General features: G+C 34.3%; 1 protein-coding gene and 1 long non-coding RNA gene across 3 annotated transcripts in view; one reads left to right on the plus strand and one right to left on the minus strand.

Moving 5' to 3' along the window:
* LOC143211706 (uncharacterized) overlaps positions 1-21,134 on the minus strand; it is a 137,186-nt gene that overhangs the window by 52,527 nt on the left and 63,525 nt on the right. The gene's annotated exons all lie outside the window — the stretch shown is intronic.
* Nkcc (sodium potassium chloride cotransporter) overlaps positions 894-21,134 on the plus strand; it is a 93,984-nt gene continuing 73,743 nt past the window's right edge. The window contains exons 1-2 of one of the 2 annotated variants that reach the window (XM_076429620.1): positions 894-1,112; positions 1,196-1,473. In XM_076429620.1, coding sequence (XP_076285735.1) covers positions 1,461-1,473 — 13 coding nt within the window. In that variant the 5' untranslated portion in view covers positions 894-1,112; positions 1,196-1,460. The remainder of the gene's footprint in view (positions 1,113-1,195; positions 1,474-21,134) is intronic. The other variant, XM_076429621.1, reaches the window with a different exon arrangement.

Here is a 21,134-nt window from a genome sequence, read left to right on the forward strand (position 1 = left end):
AAAGGGTGTTGGAGTAGTTTCGTGGTACACTGTATGATTATTTCAAATAGGATAACATATTATCTTGACGATTGTTTATAAAATAATTTATTTCGACAATGCCCAATTCTGCAATAATTAATAAAAAAAGTTTTCTGGTAGTATTTTCTTAGGTATATTTTTCACTAATTTGTTTTTACATCGAGGAGAGGTTATTGAAGATGCTAAATTAATTATTAAATTTAGATTTACTATTTTTTGTAGTGTATTGATTAAAGCTTGGCTGCATTCGATTTTAAACATTTTCTTTGTACACGAAGTGAAAAGACATTCTGAGGGTACGAATTAGTCGATCAAAGAAAAAATGAAATGAAAAGTTATTTAATAGAATAAACTAACCTACGATTATTCCAAACAGGATAATGTATTATTTAGATGAGAATTGTATTCCAAATAATTTATTTCTTATAAAAAATTAATTTTCATTTGACGTTTAAATGAAATAAATTGGTGTTTTCTACGGTATTTTTTAAATTAATTTTTTTTTACCTCGAGGAGAAGTTATTGAAGAGCCTAAATTAATGATTAAATTTAGATTTGCTATTTTTTGTAGTTTATTGATTAAAGCTTGGCTGCATTCGATTTTAAACATTTTCTTTAGTAGACGAAGTGGATAAGAATTTCTGAGAGTACGCGAATGAGTCGATCAAAGAAAAGATGAAATGAGAAAAGTTATTTAATAGAAAATAAACTAGCCTATGATTATTCCAAATAGGATAATGTATTATCTTGACGATTGTTTCCCAAATAATTTGTTTCAATAATGCCGAAGATCTTCCGCGAGGTAGTCGAGGTGGAGGAGCGCGCGCACGCGCGCCGCCGCGTGTGTATTTAAGTGGGTGTGCACGCGCGTGTTTGGAAGAGTTTTACGGAGAAAGGGAAGCTCGACGCATGCTTCCTTCCTTAATGTCGACCGGCCCCGAAGGATTCGAGTGTTCTGCTACGGTGTTCAGTGGCTCGCGTTGGATCTTCGGTGATCGTTCGAAGCAGCTCTTAGCTCGCGTCGGTTTTGTGAATCACGGGTGGATCGCGCGGCCCGGTACTTATCGTCAACTGTCAAACCTCGGCGACTCGTGAGTGATTCTGTTTTCAATCCAATGGATCAGTGAGATCTCACTCCGTCTTAATTCTTCGCGCACCGTTGTTGTTTCTGTAGTTTTGTCAGCGATTTGAAAACCGCGCCATCGCGTTCGAAAGATTGTGTTTCCACCGAGAAGCGAGCGGGGACTTTGATTTTCCATCGGAACGAACGTTTCCTCTTTGCATGTGATCTGCCAGCCCGATCTTTGCATGTTCTGTTCCCGATTCGGAGTGACAGCAACAAACGAAAACCGCTCTCCGTTACGTTTTTCTTTTTCGTTCGCCGTTTCCTCGAATAGTTTTCACGATGGAACGTTGTGCATGGTGTTTCTGCATGTTGAATGTTGATTCCATGTAAGTTGTTTTGGTATTGGTAATTTTAAGGATAATATTCCGCGGCAGCAGAGTTTTGAAGAGTACTTCTTCTGCTGTACTGGTCCTGGATTTTTTCGGAGTATGTGATGAGTATGTGACGAGTAGACTGCGGATGTTTATGCAAAATAAAAAATATCTGCATTGATTGCAAGGCACAGAAGCCAAATATAAATTGCTTTCTTCTTTTAATTATATTATTACGGTGAAACTAATGCACTGGTGGCCTTCAATCTTTTTAATATGTCCACTGTTTTAAATTGTACGTACCCATTTTTGTCATAATTGCATAAAATCCGCACTCTAGTGATGAGATTATAATTCGACCAAATAGTTCAAATTGCAAATTTTATATCCCTTCGAAAATTGAGATGCGAAAAGAAGAAACATTGCTATTAAATCCAATTATAAAGAAATACTTTGAAACATCCAAGAGCACTTCCAGAAATGTAATTGCCTATTATGTTCCACACGTTTTACATTATCTTCTGGATTATTGTTCTAGCGTAACAAATTATACTACAGTGTCCCAGGTGTAAAACTAATTTCGTATCAGTATATTGTTAATACGTTTATACCGAAAAAATGACAAGCAACTTTTCTAAGTTTAATCAACTATTATCAGACTGTGGATCTTTATGAAAAGCTTTTTTATATCGATCACAAGAAACGGAGACCAAGTAAAGTTTCATTTTTTTGATAATTAATTTTGTTTCTTAATCAGTTGAAAATAATATAACACTATATTTAAATTTCTTAAATGTTTTTACTATTTTAAATTACAGCTACTCATTTTTATCATAAATGCATTGAAATCCGTTGCCTACTCATCATAATGTTCTGAAATTGTTTAAATCTTTTTACTGATTCATACAATCCGCATTCTAATTATTATATGAAAGAGAAATTATTTATTTTCTAATTATTTCTCACCTAATTATTTCTCACCTAATTATTTATTTTCATGACGCTATATTGCATCGTGGTGTGTTTTGAGAGAAAAATGTTGAAATGTAAATTATTGTAAATAATTATTTTTCAAATGTAATTACTAGACTGCGGATCTTCATGGCGTATGAAAATTTTCAAACAATATTAGAATACGAAGTTCAATTTAATTTGATACGGTTTGTATTAATTCTGTATCTACAAAGGCCATTGCCACTAAAAATAAGATTCTATTTTATTCCTCTTCTTTAAAATTTGATTACAACAAATAAAATTCACATAAACATCCGTAGTCTACTTAATTACTATTCACTGAAATATTACAGGAATTTTGAGCCTCGTACAATCTGATAATTTTCTTTTATGCAAATTATACAATAATTATAAAGTAGTTACTTCCGCGAGACAAATACCCAGATAGCACAAAGACGTCTGCAGTTGGACATTCAGATGTCTTAAAGATGTCCCGAATGTTCTACGAACATCTTCCAAACGTCTCCTGAACGTCTTGTGAAAACGTGTTAGAAAACAGTACGCCTTAAAGATGTCTGCTTGACGTCTAAAAGACGTTCAGGAGACGTTCGTAGGATATTCGGGAGGTCTTTAAGACGTCCCTAAGAAGTCTTAAAGGTCCATAAATTAATGAAGGGAAGAGTAAAAATAGATTTCGACAAAAACTAGTTCAAAGTTAAACCAATAAAATAGCTTTAATATAATATAAGGACGCACGTGGAATTGACATAAATAGTGTAATAAAATTAACAGTTGCAATTAAAATCGCAATGAAAAGTAATAAAAATTACAATTACAATTGCAATAAAAATGAAAGTGAAGTTGAAATTGAAATTGAAGTTGAAGTCGAAGTTGAAATCGAAGTTGAAATCGAAGTCGAAGTTGAAGTTGAAATTGAAAAATTGAAATTGAAATTGAAATTGAAGCAAAAACACTAACTCGAACAAATAATACCAATGCTAATATTTACTGCTAGATTATGGTTATATAAAAACCACACTGTTTATGGTTTTAGAGACGTATTTTTAGGACGTAAGATTTTCAGACTTAAAATAGACGTCTTTAAGACGTCGTGTGCTATCTGGGTAGCTGTATATTATTATTTCTACATTACTTATTTTATGCGAACGAGGCTGCTCCATTATACGTGTAAGGTGAACGAAGTGAACTGTCTATTCTAAACTCAAGTCTCATATAGTTTTCGACGTATTTTCGCAAAACTTGAAGTGGAAGCTGAATGTTTATAGATCGGAAGTGAAACGTTTCTAAGCGTGCGATCGTTAGATCTCTTTCACGTTCCCAAAATGAAACACTATGAAATTCTGAGATATTCGCGTAGAACTCGTTAGAATGTTTGCCCATTTATAGGGACGTACTTCGGAAAAAAAATAAAATAGATTATCAATAGTGGCTCATTTGTTTGTAGTTATAAATATGCGCGAACAAATTTTCTTCGTGGATTTATAAGGACGTACGCAGTGACTCCTACAGATATTCGGACGCACTTAAAACGACGATAACTTTTTCAATATCAAACCATACGATTTGAATTTTTTTGAGAAGTTCGAACAATTGGTTTGCTACAGAACGAGAACAAAAGTTTTGAGAAATAATTGCTAGTGAGTGCACGGATTTAGCTTTTAATTTGGCTAAAAAAAAGGTCATTCATTGTAGGCCCTCCTGGTAAAATAATCGAACAAATCTATAAACAAAATGTTGCACTGTGTGGAATTTTTGATTACTTTTCTCTCTTGTTTATGACTTCATGAGTTTCCTTGAAACAATTTTTTTGGGGGGGGGGGCGAAATTTTGACCACTTAGAGCCCCCACTTGTTTTGATCCGCACCTGTGTTTATGTTAAGCCCCATAATCCGGCTCTTGAAACAAAGTATGAAATGGGATACTTCGAAATCTCAGTTTCGAAACGATTCTGAGATCGTTTCATCGACACTTCGTAATCTCTGTTTATTAATACGATTCAGAGATCGTTTATTCATTTTTGACAAACGAACATTAAGTTCATTGTGCTGTTAACTTATTGATAATCCAACAGTGATTTTAAATGTGTCCGAATGTTAGTGGGAGTCAGTGTACTTCAGAACAAAATTATTTAAATTAACAAAAAATAATATACCACATTTCTAAGATGGGCTAAAAAGTACAAAATAATTTTTGCTAGCCCCATACAGATTCCTAACCCCATACAGGTAGTCCTGAAAATTTGTGGTTGTGAATTTTTAATAGCTATGAAAATACTTGTAAGGTTTAAAACGGAAAATGAATAGTTGACCTAAGTCACTAACAATTTTATTGCACTTTTTCGTTTTCAATCTTACAAGTCCATATTTTCATAGCTATTAAAAATTCACAACACAAATTTTCAGTACTACCTGTATGGGGTTAGAAATCTGTATGGAACTAGGAACAATTATTTTATACTTTTTAGTCCGTCTTAAAAACGTGGTATATTAAAAATTTTTTTTATTTAAATAATTAGTTTCTGCTTTTTAGTTTTGTGTGTGTGTGTGACATTTTTTAGTCGATTTTAAACATTTTGATGAGATTATAACAGAGACATGTGGTAAATTTCAGGTCTATTTCAGTTCTCTTCACCTGCTCCTATCTGAACGGACAGGTAGCGTGAGATTAGTAATAAGGTTCCGTGCGGAACCCTAACCCTGACGAACAGACAGACAAGAAAGCGAGTTAATATTGTATTGTCATCCAGTTCTGAGCTGGACGGATAACGAAAATTTCAAAGATGTGTTTTTTAAACTCCTATGGATTATATGTATACGTTCTGAAAATTGCATTGAAATTGGTATTGGTTTAAGAATTATTTTCAAAAATTTTGGTCGTTTATAATTCGTAAACCAATTAATCAATTTCAATGTCATTTTCACAGAACGTACATGTATAATTTATACGAGTTTGCAAGACACATCTTTGAAATGTTGAATTTAATATTATTGAGGAGTTACATTAAATTATCTCAATATCTTTAAAATATTAATATGTTTAATTTGTTTTTACTGTTTTAAATGACACCTACCCATTTTTGCCACAATTGCATGAAATCCGCTGTCTAATAATTACGATAGCGGGAATAGTAGTTCTGATTATGGATTATTGTTTTCATAATTGTATATTAATTGTACACGTAATAGACATTCCGAGAGATTTTTTATACTAAAGACATTAACATTCTTAATCGTTTGTGAGAAAACAATAATGATGAACGAAAAACAACATCCATAAATAAGTTTTTATTGCACTATTCGATTGTTTGCCGGTTATAGTTTCCGGGAACTCTCTTAGAGGTTGATTCACCATAGCTATATCAGTTGTATTCTACCCATTAGACACAACTGACATCGAGTTTCTTCCAGATCGATACGCTTTTTGCCCTTCCCATGCTTCAGAGAGTAGGTACGTTTCATATTTACAGCGGGTCCAAAAAGTATTTGAGCACGAAATTTTCGATTCCGGAGAAAGCGGACATATTTAATCCGTAGTAATTTCGTGGAAAACAATAGATCAGAAATAAACTTCGACTCACTTTGAACTGCAGGCTCTTAATACCGATACTAATTGTAAGCCAAGAGACTGTGCTGAAACAGAAATGGATGAAAACCAAAATCGTTCAACATACCGTATTCGGTATAAGGTGAAATGCCCTAAGTGTGGACAAGCTAAAAGTGATGCCTAAATCTGGATAATTGAGTTTTTATAGTAAAATCAATAATTAAGAGATTAAATAATTATTTTATGTAGTGTTGTTATATGTATACATATACATTAAAGTATATTTTATAATTTTTTATTTTATTTTTATTTTATAATATTTAATTGTACGGATTGCATGTTTCATAATAAGAAGTAAGACATCTTTACTACCTTCTGTTCATACATTTATGTTTAACAATATTTTACCATATCAGTAATTGGAATTTAAAGAGACAAATAGCCTGAAAGATACCATATTATATCATTTGATGTTTCTTACTATTTTTAGTGCCTCGACCTTGTCTTGACCTTGCCAATACATATTATTGTATTAATCTTGGATCCATAAAAGCTCAATCACTTCAGCTGATAACTTTAATATTATCTATTTCCTTATCCCTTTCATTCTACAGCACTCTTGCTTCACTTTCTTCCGATTGATTCATTAAAATTTTATGAAATTTTCACTCCAGTTCATTGGACGAATACACAGGATGTTCAATTTAAAACAGGCCATCTCTAAATGTTTACTCTAACTGCAATAATCGTAATATTTGTTGCGCAACATGAACGATTTCCAGAAACGACGCTGATGTTTTCAATAAATATAATTTTTAATGGTCATTTTATGGTCACTGAGACTTGTTTACTTGCACACACATAAATTTTCCTATTGTGTACTATTATACCTTCTTCCATGTATTGTAATAGCATGAATTAGAAATGACCTTCAACTTAAACATATTTTAAATTATTGTTCAGTGAAAGTACTGTAAGGTTCGGTGTCTGTAAAACACATATAAAACATATTGCTCTTGTTGTGTTGCAGACAGGGAAAACATTTCAGTATGTCCTCTGTTTTAAGCGGAATACCCTATAATACATTTCAGTTTATTTTATCATATTCAATGTTTAACCTACACATACATATTCATGACTTTCAGATTATTATATCTTAACTGTTGTATTTAAATTTTAATTAGAAGCGCGTGTAACTGCATTGAAAATTAAGAACTAACCTCAATAAGTTCAAACCCTTAATTTCCCCAGGTTAAAAATATGTTAATGTTTTGATATTTTAACATGTAACTACTAGACTGCGGATTTTATGCATTTGTGACAAAAATGGGTGGGCACAATTTAAAGCAGTGGACACTATTCTCCATTAAAAAAATCATTAAACAAGAATATCCATTTCTTAATTTTCTTAAATTCTCCGTCATTTGTTTCGTGTTCGGAAACCATTTAAATTACATAAAACATATTGCTCTTGTTATTGTAGACAGGGAAAACATTTCAGTACATACATGCATGTATAATGGAAATGATAAATTGCGTCAACTCAGCAGCTGATGAAAGACTATAAAACGCATTACTCTTCGTGAAATTGTCTAAAATTAAACCTCGGAAAAGTTTCGAAAAATGTCGAAGATATTGTTCGTGCTATTGTAATTGATAGTAATATTTGTTTAGCGACACATTCTAGTTATACATTTTATTTTTTTATGAGATTAATATTTTACAGACATCAAGTGTCTTTTATGCTTTTATGTTTTTCAAACGATTTTGCCGGGAGTTATACGTTTTATAGTTTTTTTTTATCGGGATCTAGGTCAACACCATAAACAATAAGGATGATAAAAAATATTGTATCTGAATAAAATATTACTATTACACTGCATAATTCCTGAATACAGAGCAGGAAGGTTCTTAGCTTCCCATATCATTTACTTTCTCTGAAAGAAATTCTTAAGAATGACCAAGTTCCTTTATTAATTATTAGACAGCGAATCTCTATGCAAAATAAAAATTTTCTACCAGATTTGCACCGACTGGTTTGAAATAGAAATTTATTTAGTGTGACTCGAGATCAGAGAAAGAAAAATGTAAATGAAACGCGTTTTTATATACATTTGGTTCTCCCTTTATTTATTTAATTTCTTATTTTTGCCACGTTTTTATTAGCTCGCTTTCTTGTCTGTCTGTCTGTTCGGTACAAATTTTGCAATTGATTTTAAATTAATTTCCCGATGAGCTACAGACTTAAAATTTTAAACATAGCTCAGAACTGGATGACAATGCAATATTTAAAAAAAAATTTTTTTAAAAAGCCTATGCGTTTAGGAGATATAAATTATTAATAATTTGAACCTTTGCACCCCCCGCCGCGTGACGTAACACGTGTTCGCGTTCAGCGTCCCCACTCTACTACGTGTTCCCACTCTGACTCATCCCCACTCCACCATAGAACATATTTTATATCATTAGTAAACAAAATTGTTTAAAATAAGTAGCAATCAAGGAACTGTCCTTTGAAGTAAGTTTCATATAAAACACTTCAAATAGTTGAAAGTTGTTGGCAATGAAATTGAAAAATATTGGGTTGGCAAATAAGTTCGTTCGGTTTTTTACAGTGGCATCAATCACAAAAACTGAACGAACTTATTTACCAACCCAATAATTCGGAGTGCAAAGGGTTAGCACGTTTAATATAGGTCGAGAATAATATAACAATGGTTTCAAATTCTTCTAATGTCGTCGAATTACACCTACTCCTTTTTGTAGTAAATGCATATAATCCGCTGTCTATTAATTATAGTTGTTCAGTCTAATTCTCTTTTGTCGATCATATTCCTTGAACAGTTCCTGCCGCATGTTGAAATTTCAGTCCTCTAAAAATGAACTGTACTTATTCGTATTTTTAAGCTATTACAGTACAGCGCACTATTTTTATCCGCTGAGCATACATTCGATCGAAGTTCAACGTAGCCAGGAATCACGGACGAGTTCGCGACATAAAATTTCAGACCATTGGGCTTACGCAAAATCGAACTATCTTAACACTTTATCGGTGACATTGATAACAGATCGTTTATTGACAACAGCGTGTGGAACTACTTCGTTCCACGTAACTATCTAGTGTTGTTTTTCGAAACGTGTGATAATAATACAATGACGCACTAAAGAAAGATTAAATAGTAATGTACACAATAATTATCACAATTTTCACAAATTGAAAGTTTGTTTTAAAGCAGAAATTAATTTTATATAGATATCTACAATTTATGAAATAATGGAAGTGAGAAAACTACAGAAAGGGGGATAGAACATTTATAGTTTATTTAAAACAATGGAACACAGATAAAGAAGCTGGAGGGGAATCGTAATTTTAATCCCACACTTCTGTGCTTACTTAGTTTATATGATAGGAAAAAGATCAGAGGAAAAGAGTATTCGGTTCGGAGAGGCAATTGCGGTGATGGGCAAAAGAATTTTCTGAGGGTAACTTTTTTTCGAGATTCAAGGTCATCGAAGTTTTTTTAACACTAGGTTTACGGAGCTCTAGAAATGACAATTTCACATTATTTTAGAAACATAACAAGAATGTGTCTATCCAAATTTTTTGCCATTTTTCCAATAATACACAATCGCCGCGGAAAGTATGTATACTTACTATTTTAGATCAACAACACGGTCCAACAAATTTCAACTTTTTTTTTGTCTTTCGATTCCCACTATGCGATTCTTATAGAGTTTTTCGAGCTGATTCCGAATCATCTTAATTTTTCTCCTAGACGTACAGTTTTTGCAAAAATTGAGTTTTAAAAAATGACATATTTTTCAACATTGAACAAGTATTGTGATGTTATTATAAAAGATATTGAATTCACCTTTACAGCAAAAGCTTCCTTAGACTTTCCCGAATACAGTGATATCCAATATTAATACATTATGATTGTTTAAACATGTTTAAACAATGATTAAAGACGGAGATGCACCACTTTTGCACCAATTTTTGCGGATATTTTCGAATTTATGTCAAAAAATAAGGGTCCAGCAGAAAATCGAACTATACCACGCGATAGAGCAGACTTTTATCTTGAGGAACCACCATTTCAAGTTTGCGTGTTCGACGTTTTTTTCGAACCAGAAAGCAAAATATCTTCGCCCGACATGAGTTACCGCCAGTGGCGCTCACCACTAGAACGGGCGTTCGCCGCGCCGCCGCGCCGTATCCGGTGGATTTGCTTTCTGGATCGGTAAAAACGTCGACGTTTCAAACTTCAAATGCGGTTTCTCAAGATAAAAGTCTGCTCTATCGCGTGGTATAGTTCGATTTTCCGCTGGACCCTTATTTTTGACATAAATTGAAAAATATCGTCAAAAATTGGTGCAAAAGTGGTGTTTCTCCGTCTTTAATGATCGTTTAACCATGTTTCAACAATCATAATGTATTAATATTGGATATCACTGTATTCGGGAAAGTCCAAGGAATCTTTTGCTGTAAAGATCAATTCAATATCTTTTATAATAACATCACAATACTTGTTCAAAGTTGAAAAATATGTCATTTTTTAAAACTCAATTTTTGCAAAAACTGTACATTTAGGAGTAAAAGTAAGGACAGATTTAAAACCAGCGCAAAAACCCTATAAGAATCGTATAGTGGGAATCGAAATACTTTTTGGCTGTTGGACAGTGTAATTTAGGAATTAGTCGAAAATATATATTATGTATGTTATTTAATATAGTACAAACTAGTACAGTGGCCGAAATAATGATAGGTTCGCTAGCCGCATCGGCTGGTTTACTGCTTCTACTTCTATTTCGCAAGAATGTTTTCTATACATTGTGTAAGCAGTCAGTCGACTATCAACAGTATTAGTGTAAAGATGTACCTGTTTCAAAAATTCTTTGAAAATTATCGAGTACGAGATACGAAATAATCTTAGGTTCACGGAGAAATATTGGGTTGGCAAATAAGTTCGTTCGGTTTTTTACATTGCAATAAATCACAAAAACCGAACGAACTTATTTGCCAACCTAATATTTAAAAATTACTATTGATAGAGCAATTTTTGAACGTTTTTGTGTGGTAAGTACACAGATTTATGAAGTTCAAGAATTATAAAAAATATTTTATGTTTGTTTAATATTATTAGAGCACAATGACACGGGGAAATCGTTAAATGATAACGAAAAGGCCCAAATTATTGCTTTCCACAATATGAGTCTCTCTAACACAGAAATTGCAAGAAACTTGAAAAGCTCATTAAATGTCGTAAACAATTTTTTTAAATTAAAAGAAAAATACGGCAGTAAAAAATCTACAGATCATCCAAAGAAATTAACACATAGGGACGAAGATAAAATTTTTCAAGAAGCACGGCAAAATATGCTTAATGCCTCCAAAATAAAAATGATATTATATTTGCCAGTTGGTATTTTCGACGTGTACAGCAAGTTGTGAGATCGAGTGGGACACTTAAATATTCTAAAAAAGCGAAAAAACCTCCACTAACTAAATTCCACAAAGTGGAGAAATTAGAATTAGCAGAATATCATATGTCATGGACCGAAAAGTGGAAGACGGTGATTTTTTCTGATGGAAAAAGATTTAATTTGGACGGCCCAGATGGGTATTAATATTACCTGCACGATCTGCATGATGAAAAAGTGTAAAAATGACAAGAGTACATGGAGGAGGATGTGTAATGGTTTGGGCTGCATTCGGCTGAAACGGTAAGACTCCGATAATGTGGTTCCCTCCAAAAACCAATGCAGAAAAATATCGGGAACTATTGGAAGACGTACTGGATGAATGTGGCGACAAGATTGGAGGACCGAATTTAATATTCCAACACGATAATGCAGCAACAAATCGTGCAAAAACAATTAAAAACTACTTTGAGAGGGTAAAAATCGAAGTTTTACCCTGGCCATCAAGGAGTCCGGACTTACATCCGATTGAAAATCTTTGGGGAATATTAGCACGGAAGGTATACGACAATGGATGTAGCACTGTTTCAGAATTGAAAAATGGGATTAGAGAGGCGTGGTCTGAAATTACATTAGAAACATTATAAAAATTAATTTAATCAATTCCACGCAGAATATTTGAAGTTATAAAACACAAAGGTGGTTCAACTTAGTACTGAATTACTTTTATCTTTTCCTTTTTTTAATATTTTATGTGAAAATACATAATGAATCTATGTTTATTTCGCAACTAAAATTCACGTGTTGTAATAGAAAATTTGTAATCGACATTAATTAACATTGTGTTATTCAATTGAGCTGTGTATTTTCTTAATTTTAATAGATTGAATAAATAATAATAAGAAAAATCCTTAATAAAATACTGCATTAAACACAGCATTATGTCAACAAATTGAAGTGAACCTATCATTATTTCGGTCATTGTATGTGTAGGACCAAAGAGGACATAAAGTTTATAATAATGACAGAGAAAATTAAATAACTTTTTTATCGATTGCGGAAATTATGTTGACAGCATCAAAAATTCGTAATTGAGTGTATTCTTAACAATAAAACGACATAATGAATATGAAAGATAGCCTTTGTTTCTTATATGACCTCTTCAAGTCTTCTAGGCATATTTTCAAACAATATATTTCGAACATTTTCGTAAATATTATTCCAAGCACTCAGTTGTGCTTGTTTAAAAACTGATTTATTATTCCGAAATTTCTCACTTACACTTCGATCTAACAATAAGTGATCCCACAGGTGATCAATTATATTCAAATTAAGGCTTTTGAGGGGTCATGGTGACAATTTAACATCATTTTCACTGAAATGTCGCTAGTTTGCATTTATGTTTGGGGTCGTTACCTTGCTGGAAAATATATTCACCGTGGATGTTCATTTTTATTATTGAATCTTGTAAATTCTGTTGCAAAATATTTATACTCTGCTACTGTTAGTATCCCGTCTATAAAGTGCCAATTGCCAACACCATTTGCAGAAACACAAGCCCAAACCCATACTGATTCTCCACCAAGCATTACTGTAGGCGTTATCACTAGACTGCGGAACTTTATGCAAAATAAAAATTGTTTGCGTCAACTACTACAAACATGGGCCAAGTAATAATTTCTTTCATTCTTTAATAATGTTCATAAGCTGCAACTAATTGATGTTCTTAAATTTTTAGAATTTGTTGTTTTAAATTGCACCTACCCATTTTTGTCATAAATGCATAAAATCCGCAGTCTAGTTGTCACCGTTGACTTAAAGCATTAACGTTGCTTTCTACATACATACAGATTTAAAAATATTGTAGAAAATTGCTGGGCCCATTTAGCCAAATCGGTATATGCCGGCGGAAGACAATTTCGAATCCTCGGCGAATTACAAACCTTTATTGAACGAAACTGGGCATCGTTAAGCAGAAACGTGGTTAAAAAATTATATAAATCTATACCGAAACGTTTATTCCAAATTATACAGACAAAAGGCAGAGTTACAAAATATTCAGACATTATTTTTTTATACACATACTTTATTTTTTAGTTATTTAAGAAACGTGCGCTATCTTTTCGACGCACCGATTTTTCGTTTAATGTTACATATTTTCCAATAAAATTGTTTCTTCTCGTGATAAATGCGTAGAAACATACTGAAATAATTTTTTATTCTTATTACCCAGTGTCCAGGTCACAAACAATGTAATATAACTACTTGAGAAGCTAAAAAACCATTTATCTGTATAATGTGCTATCTTTTTATCGCGGATTGTATGAGCATTCGCATTCGATTTCACGTTCACGGTCACGGCCATTGGTAAGAGAAGATCGTCTGCGAAGCAAACAGCAAAAATGTTTCAACATTTATTTGCTTTGGCGATGCACGGTAGCATGTGTATTAGATATGTGTATTCCAAGGTGCTGAGAAATGATACGAACCGATCGCATGAATTGCGTTTAGAGAGCTAGAGGAATCTGTTGAACATGTGTTCATTCAATTCACTAAAACGCAATTGACAAAAGACCTATTTGTAGTTACTTGATTGTCTTATACATAGCAGACGGTCTACTGAATAATAATTAGACTGCGGATCTCGATGCTTTTATGAAGAAATTGGTTGGGTGAAATATAAAACAGTATAAAACAGTATATTTTATAATGGTCTAATAATAATCCATCGTCCTTTACAGCTGTAATCCTAGCACTTTTAAAATATTTTCAAAAACCATAATTATAGCATAAAGATCCGCAAGTCTACTCATCACCTTCGAAGTTTCTGAAATCGAAGCTTCAAAATCTTTGTCCTTCGAAGGAAAATAATTAGTGTATTAAAAAAGTATATGTTCCTAATAAAAAAAAAACGTAGGTCACCTTCAAGTGACCTCTATATGTCCATCTACAGAAAAACGATTTACACAGGATCGTGCCCCCTCGAAACCATTCACCGTTCATCGAAACTGTCTTTTTATATAATACATAGCATTAAAACCGGCCACCCTGTACATATATTACAAAAACGTGACTGAAAACTTCTATAGACACATTGTTGTTATTTCTATAAAATAATGTAAAATAGTCGCTTCTCGTGCACCGTAAACCTAGTGTCAAAAATGAATATCCCAATTCTGAGAAATAGTATTTTTCTTATTGTCCGAAATTCTTTTCACTAGCAGAAACTACTATGTAAAGTTTACATTGCAAACTATGTATTGTGTAACCATCTGTTTCCTTCTGGTTCTAGATATGTAGGCACAAAGTCGCTGTAAATTATCCATTGACGCACAGAAACATGCTGACTGTTAAGATAATGTGGTATTCAATGAGATTCTCGTAACAGTTGCCTTCCAGAATAATTGGCCGAATACACTTACAAATAGCGATACCAACACGACAGTCGCTAAAGAGTTTTAGACTTCATTATTTACGCGGAAAATTACCGTAATCGGAAAACCGACTGGAAATTTGTATACCGATTTTAAAAATTTAGCAAGCAGGCGTGCGATTCAATTCAAGACGGCTGACGCGTCTGATTGCAACCAATCGGCTCTACTTACAAATTTATACTACCATTCTATATTAATTTTTTTCTTTGTACGAATATAAAATTGATATAATACCTCATACAATACTTAAATGTTTAGTAACTGATTAGATACCAACGTATTTAATAATGTAGACAATATTTTGAATAATGGTACAGCAATTTTAATTCCGTTACGGGGTGCTTTTTACTTTACCAGACTCAAAATTTGTGCCTTTGTCCTATAGATTATGATGTATTTGGTATGTAATCCAGTAGATTTGTACCTGGGGTGGCTGCAGTTCGAAGTTTCGATCCTGTAGGATCAATAGTCCAGGAGTTATGCTTGCTTAAAGTTGTGCAATCTACAGTGTTTTTGACAGTTAAGGGCGCCGCCATATTGCCGCAGATTGCCGCAGATTGCCGCCATACTGCGAGCAGAGCCGCCAGGTGGTAGTTGGTTGGTGATTAGGTTGGGTGGGGGGGGGGGAGGCGACAAGGTAAGTGGCTCGCGGTCGTCACTACAAACCAATATGGCGGCGCCTTACCTATCAAAAACATTGCAGATTGCTCAACTTTAAACAAGCATAACTCCTGAACCATTGATCCTACAGGATCGAAACTTCGACTTGCAGCCGCCCCGGGTACAAATCTACTGGATTACATACCAAATACATCCTAATTTATAGGAGAAAGGCACAAATTTTGAGCCCGGTAAAGTAAAGTGCAGCCAAATTATGTATTAACAACCATAACGAGATGCTAAAACTGTAAAAGTATAAGCATGGTATTTTATAATTTCTACAAGAAATCGGCATTTCAAAATATTTTTTACTTTTTAGTCGCTACTAAATATTGCTGTACCATTAATCAATTACTAAACATTTAAGTATTTATGAGGTATTATACCAATTTCGTATCCACATAAAATTTCAAAAATCATAGGGAATGGAAACATTCTAGGATGGAAGGTGTTACGTCCCGGAGTCTGACTTTCGCGAAATTATCGTTCCGCGACCGATTCCCCTTACTGGACGCTCAAATGCGATACAACCTTTTGTCCACGCGGCACGTTACGTCCGACGTCTGACTGGGAACCACGACTTTCGCGAACATGCGTATTCTACTTCACGCTTACAGGTAGTAGATTCGCCCCAAAGCGGCGGACGAGAACAGAGATAACTGAGACGGCGCGAATCTTCGCAGAGAAATATTTAGCGACTTATCGGACAGTTGAGTATAGCGATCGGTGAAGACAGGCAGGCTTCCTTTATGCGAACTGCTTTCGTTGCTCGCTGACGGCTGCAGTCGAATCAGGCTGGATCGTCGTAGGGAGGACGATGATCCTCACTCGTCCTGGGAAGGTCACGTCATCGGTGATCCTCGGTTGACGGGAGATACCCCGCTGTTGTCCTCCGTCTCACGCTCGTTGACGCGCACGAGCTTTCGTAATTGATAGCAACGAACGCGAATTGAATAGGAGAGTATCGCAAGCGCGAGGATGTAGGGACAAGAACTAAGCGAGACTCGCTTATTAAATTAATAACTGGGAATATATTTGTAACGTATGAAATGGAAATTACAATGAATCAGAAGCGCGCGATATAGCAGGACCGCTCAAAAGGCAGATGAGAGCGAGGACTCGTCGGAGTCCGGACCGGGACATCCAGGAGGCGACGAGCCTCGCTGGAGTCTTGAACGAACGTGACAGACTGGCTGTCCGAATTGAACTGAATTAACTGAAGTCTTTTTAGGATCGTGAGGTCGAATACATAAGTGTCTTATCTTCTACGCGATGTCTCGTTAGACATAACGCTACGGATGTTATGAGAAGCGCGATTAATGATTACGGTGAATGCTACGTGATACTGCTACAGGGAATACATTGAGATATGATTATTATACAAGGGTTAAGATAAGAATGGGTGTATGGTATGAGGTGAGAATCGGATCTGATGAACGGAGCGAAGTATGACTACTTATAACTAATGAATATTCTTAATAATTACCGTTACAATATCCTACTCTTATTAACTATGCTTATAACCTATGGCAACACGTCAGCAGACGTGACAGAAGGAATGTTTAATTTTCGAGTTAGAATAGCTCCGAGTGTAAAGGGTTACAATTCGGTTTCGAAGCTAAAAATCTGAAGAAATTCATAGGTGACATTTTAATAGCTAAAATATGCCTAAAAAATGGTGAAACATAAACCTCGATGAAATTTGGTACGACTTTTATTTACAGTAAATTCTCTATAGATGCGAACGCATCGGGGGGATTTCTTCGCATCTTTCTATCGTGGTCCTACTTTTTTCGAGCTTCAATGCTTCAAAGGCCGAGCCGAACGTAGAGAAGGACAGCGCGTGTAAAGCGAGACCACGTGCGGGCCTTTGAACTGTGCCGGCGACTGCGACTCTCCGCGTCTCTTTCTTTTCTATACGCTGTCCTTCCTTGCGCCCGAAACTTCCATCGTCAATTAAACCACTAAATTCTGTTTAAATTATATCGTGTTTGGTATCATTTTAATCAGAAAAATTCCAGAAATAAGGTAGTGAAAGTCCAATAATGTTGGTGTAACGTTATGATGACTCACGGGCGTTTGAACTGTGCCGACGTGAACGAGCCGAGATCAGTGTATTAAGTTGGAGGGGATATTTTTTTCGCATCTATCGTGAAAAGATTTTCGCGTCTATCGAAAATTTACTGTATTTCGGTACTGCAAAGGCTACTACTACTGAAAATAAGATTTTACTTAATTCCACTTTGAATTTGCCTATAAATATTGAAAATTGCATAAACATCCGGTATCGAAACTAAAAATTCTGATAAAATTCATAGATGTGCATTCTAATAGCTAAAATAAGCCTGGTTTTTTCAGAATTTTCAACCGAAGAAAATAAGACAAATTACAGAAAGACCTAATTTGCTTTGTCGCCCCATTACTATCCCCCATGTGGACATATAGGGTTGAAAATTGGTACAAAATATCTTCTTTCGATAAGCTACCGAATAGCCTATTGCAAATTCAAATTGATTTGGGGCACTTTTGATCCCCTTATCCGGCTACACAATTGATCTGTTAAAAAATGGAGTGCTTTGTAAGTATAAGTCCTGTAAGTATAAGTTCATGATTCCTGTCTTAAAACATCTTTTATGTCTAAAAAAACATTGTGTAAAATTTCAAATGTCTACCCCCACCGATAGGGGTGACATTGAGGTAAATTCCCCCGCACTTAAATGCAATTTGCTCTAAAACGAGAAAAGATATCGACATGGGATAAACGGAAAACAAAAAATATAAATACACTCTATATTTCAGATTTTTTTCAAAATTTTTTGCTAAGAATTTATAATTGAAAATAATTAATTAAATTTTTGGGAATTTTTTTAACTATCTTCCCCTGGGTTGACACCGGTGCAAACAATAAAAATCGTTTAGTTTATAAATACATACTATGCCATATGAGAACAAATACATTCCCATTAAAAATTTCTCAAATTTATAGTACCAATCTCTTTAAACTTACAATATTTAGCTATTTTTAATATAATTGGTAGAAAACATTGTTTGAAAATTATTATTAAGAAAGGAACTGATTTTTCGCGTATATTTTTAATAAAACACTTAAAATGATAAGGAGCCGTCAGGACCAAACTTTTTAAAAAATTCGGAGCATATCGACCATATCGCCCTACTTCAGAGCTTCTTCAGAAATAACACAAGGACAATATGCGGCCTGTATGTGATTGGCTGCATTTAATACGTTAATTCTTTTATTTCAATAGAAACTTATTTGTCCAACTTGTGACGTTCGTGTGCCAGAGTATGAATGAAAGGAACCTTTGGCAAGAGCCGTCAAACTAGCCGTTACGATTTTCGGGAACGGAGCCAAATAATTTCAAGGGAATTTCCCGCACTACGAGCACGCGTACGCAAGGAAGCATCGTGAGAAACGTAACAGGGAAAGTAACTAGTACATAAATACACCAACGTACAGTGGCTCTTATTAATATCCGGACACTTAAAAGATGATGACGTTTTTAACATTGGGCCATATGACTCGGATTTTTTTGAGAAGTTAGGACAAATAGTTCACTACATAACTGGAAACATTTATTTCAAAAATTGCTATTCGTCGGAATTGCAGAGAAAATACTAAAAGTTGTTTTCTAGAACTACTTTCTGTGTTTCTACATATAAAAAATTTTAAAAACACGTTTTGTAGATCTGCGTCAATTACGTGTATTCTGAAAATTTCATTAAAATCGATCAATATTACAGTGAGCTACAAACGTTTAAATATGGTAAAAATCGTTCTTTCTGTAATTACATCTTTCAATCGCTTATGTAAAATTTTTGAGAATATGCATAATTAATACAGATCTATAAAATTTATTTTTCAAATTTTCAATATAGGACAATTTCAACTAATTGCAATTTTTTCAAAATTCTTTTTACGTTGTGTAGTAAACTAATTGTTCTAACTTCCCAAACAAATTCAAATTGTATGGTGCATTGTTAAAAAAGTTATAACACCAATAAAATTAAAAAGGACCTACTTTTATCCGCGATAAAAAAACTATAAACATATAATATTTTTTGTAAAAACAGGATACGAGTACTTTATTTTAATTGTTCACTGACGGGGGGGGCATGCCTTCACCTTTTATAACCTGCAACAATCTTTTTGGAAATAAACTACTCTTGCCTTTTCAATAAACAAATTAAGCCCTCAGCATTGTGTACATTAAAGTGAAGCAGGATATCATTACTGCAACACAAAAATCACTAGGAACGTTCCTAATAACTGCGGTTGTCAATTGCATTTATGACAAAAAAGGGTGGACGTAATTTCACCCTTTGCACTCCGTTGTCGCCGATATTGCGACATTGGAAATATGAACTTTAAACCACTCCTCAAAAGAATTAAGGGATCACTTGTGCGAACCCGAAAGATTGGTCCCACTTTACGTGATCATAACTCCGTCAAAAATTGCCGTATCGATGTCGTGAAACAATGGATTGAAAGCCTGCAGCCTCTAGTTTCAGATGCTCTGCTTCAAATTGTTGCTATGTTGGTTTTTTACAAAGTTATAGCGAGACGGTAGGCATTTTGTGCAACTTTGGAACATCACACGGGGAGCAACACATTTTTTTGATAAACCGCGTTAATATCATTTGGAAGGGCTATCTTTCGTGTGTAAATTCTGTGGTTGTTGAATATTGTGCGATTTTTTTTATTCGAGTTATTCAACAGGGAAGTAAATATTGGCTTTTTAACTTTAACTGGCTCCAGAAAGCGAAAAAAGTATCGTAGAATCTTGTGCAAGAAAGCAATAGAAAGAGCGTTTCTTTCTCTTCAAGGCACTCCTTTTGTTTTTTAAATTTCATTAACATTTCGATATACCAGGTGATTCTCAAAATATGCTTAAAAAATGCACAATTTCCATTCTTCCTTTAACTCGCTATATCTCGGCGAGAAATGATCATAATACCATGATCCGAACGTCAGATTGGAGCAGAGATTCTGCCGATTCGATTGAGCACCCCGTGAACTCGCTGCGACAATTTTTTACCTATGGCAGCTGTGTTTGCAGTTAGTGCTTCGCAGAAATTAGCGCGCCGCGCCGCGCAGGCACACAGTGGAAAAGGACCAAACTCGATTGAAAATCAAAGAACTTTCGATAGAAATGAGGAAGAGCGATGAAATTTTTTTTAATTAAAACTGAAACTTTGCAGAATATGGGAGAAATAGGGAGATTATGGTACGAACGTTTTTTAACCTTGAGAAAATACGTTAAACATGTAGAATTTCAAGAAAATGTGGTTTTTCCAGTACCACGCGCGGAAAAATTTTTTTTTTAACATGCTATATATAATTTCCCGTAGATTTTTTCACGCTGATTTCAAATCTGGTTTGAACAAAAGAAATCGATTTTGCAAAATCTTGAGGTCGTAGACAAATTTTGAGAGGTTTCAGGCTTTCAAACCATTGTTTAACGATATCGATACGGCAATTTTTGACGGAGTTATGATCACGTAATATGGGACCAATTTTTCGGGTTCGCACAAGTGATCCCTTAATTCTTTTGAGGAGTGTACTTTCATTTTGTTGAAGATTTATAAACTCGAACTTGTTTTATACAGGGTGTGGCCGGACGG

Source organism: Lasioglossum baleicum, chromosome 8 (genome assembly GCF_051020765.1).
Source record: "Lasioglossum baleicum chromosome 8, iyLasBale1, whole genome shotgun sequence".
Lineage (NCBI taxonomy): Eukaryota > Metazoa > Arthropoda > Insecta > Hymenoptera > Halictidae > Lasioglossum > Lasioglossum baleicum.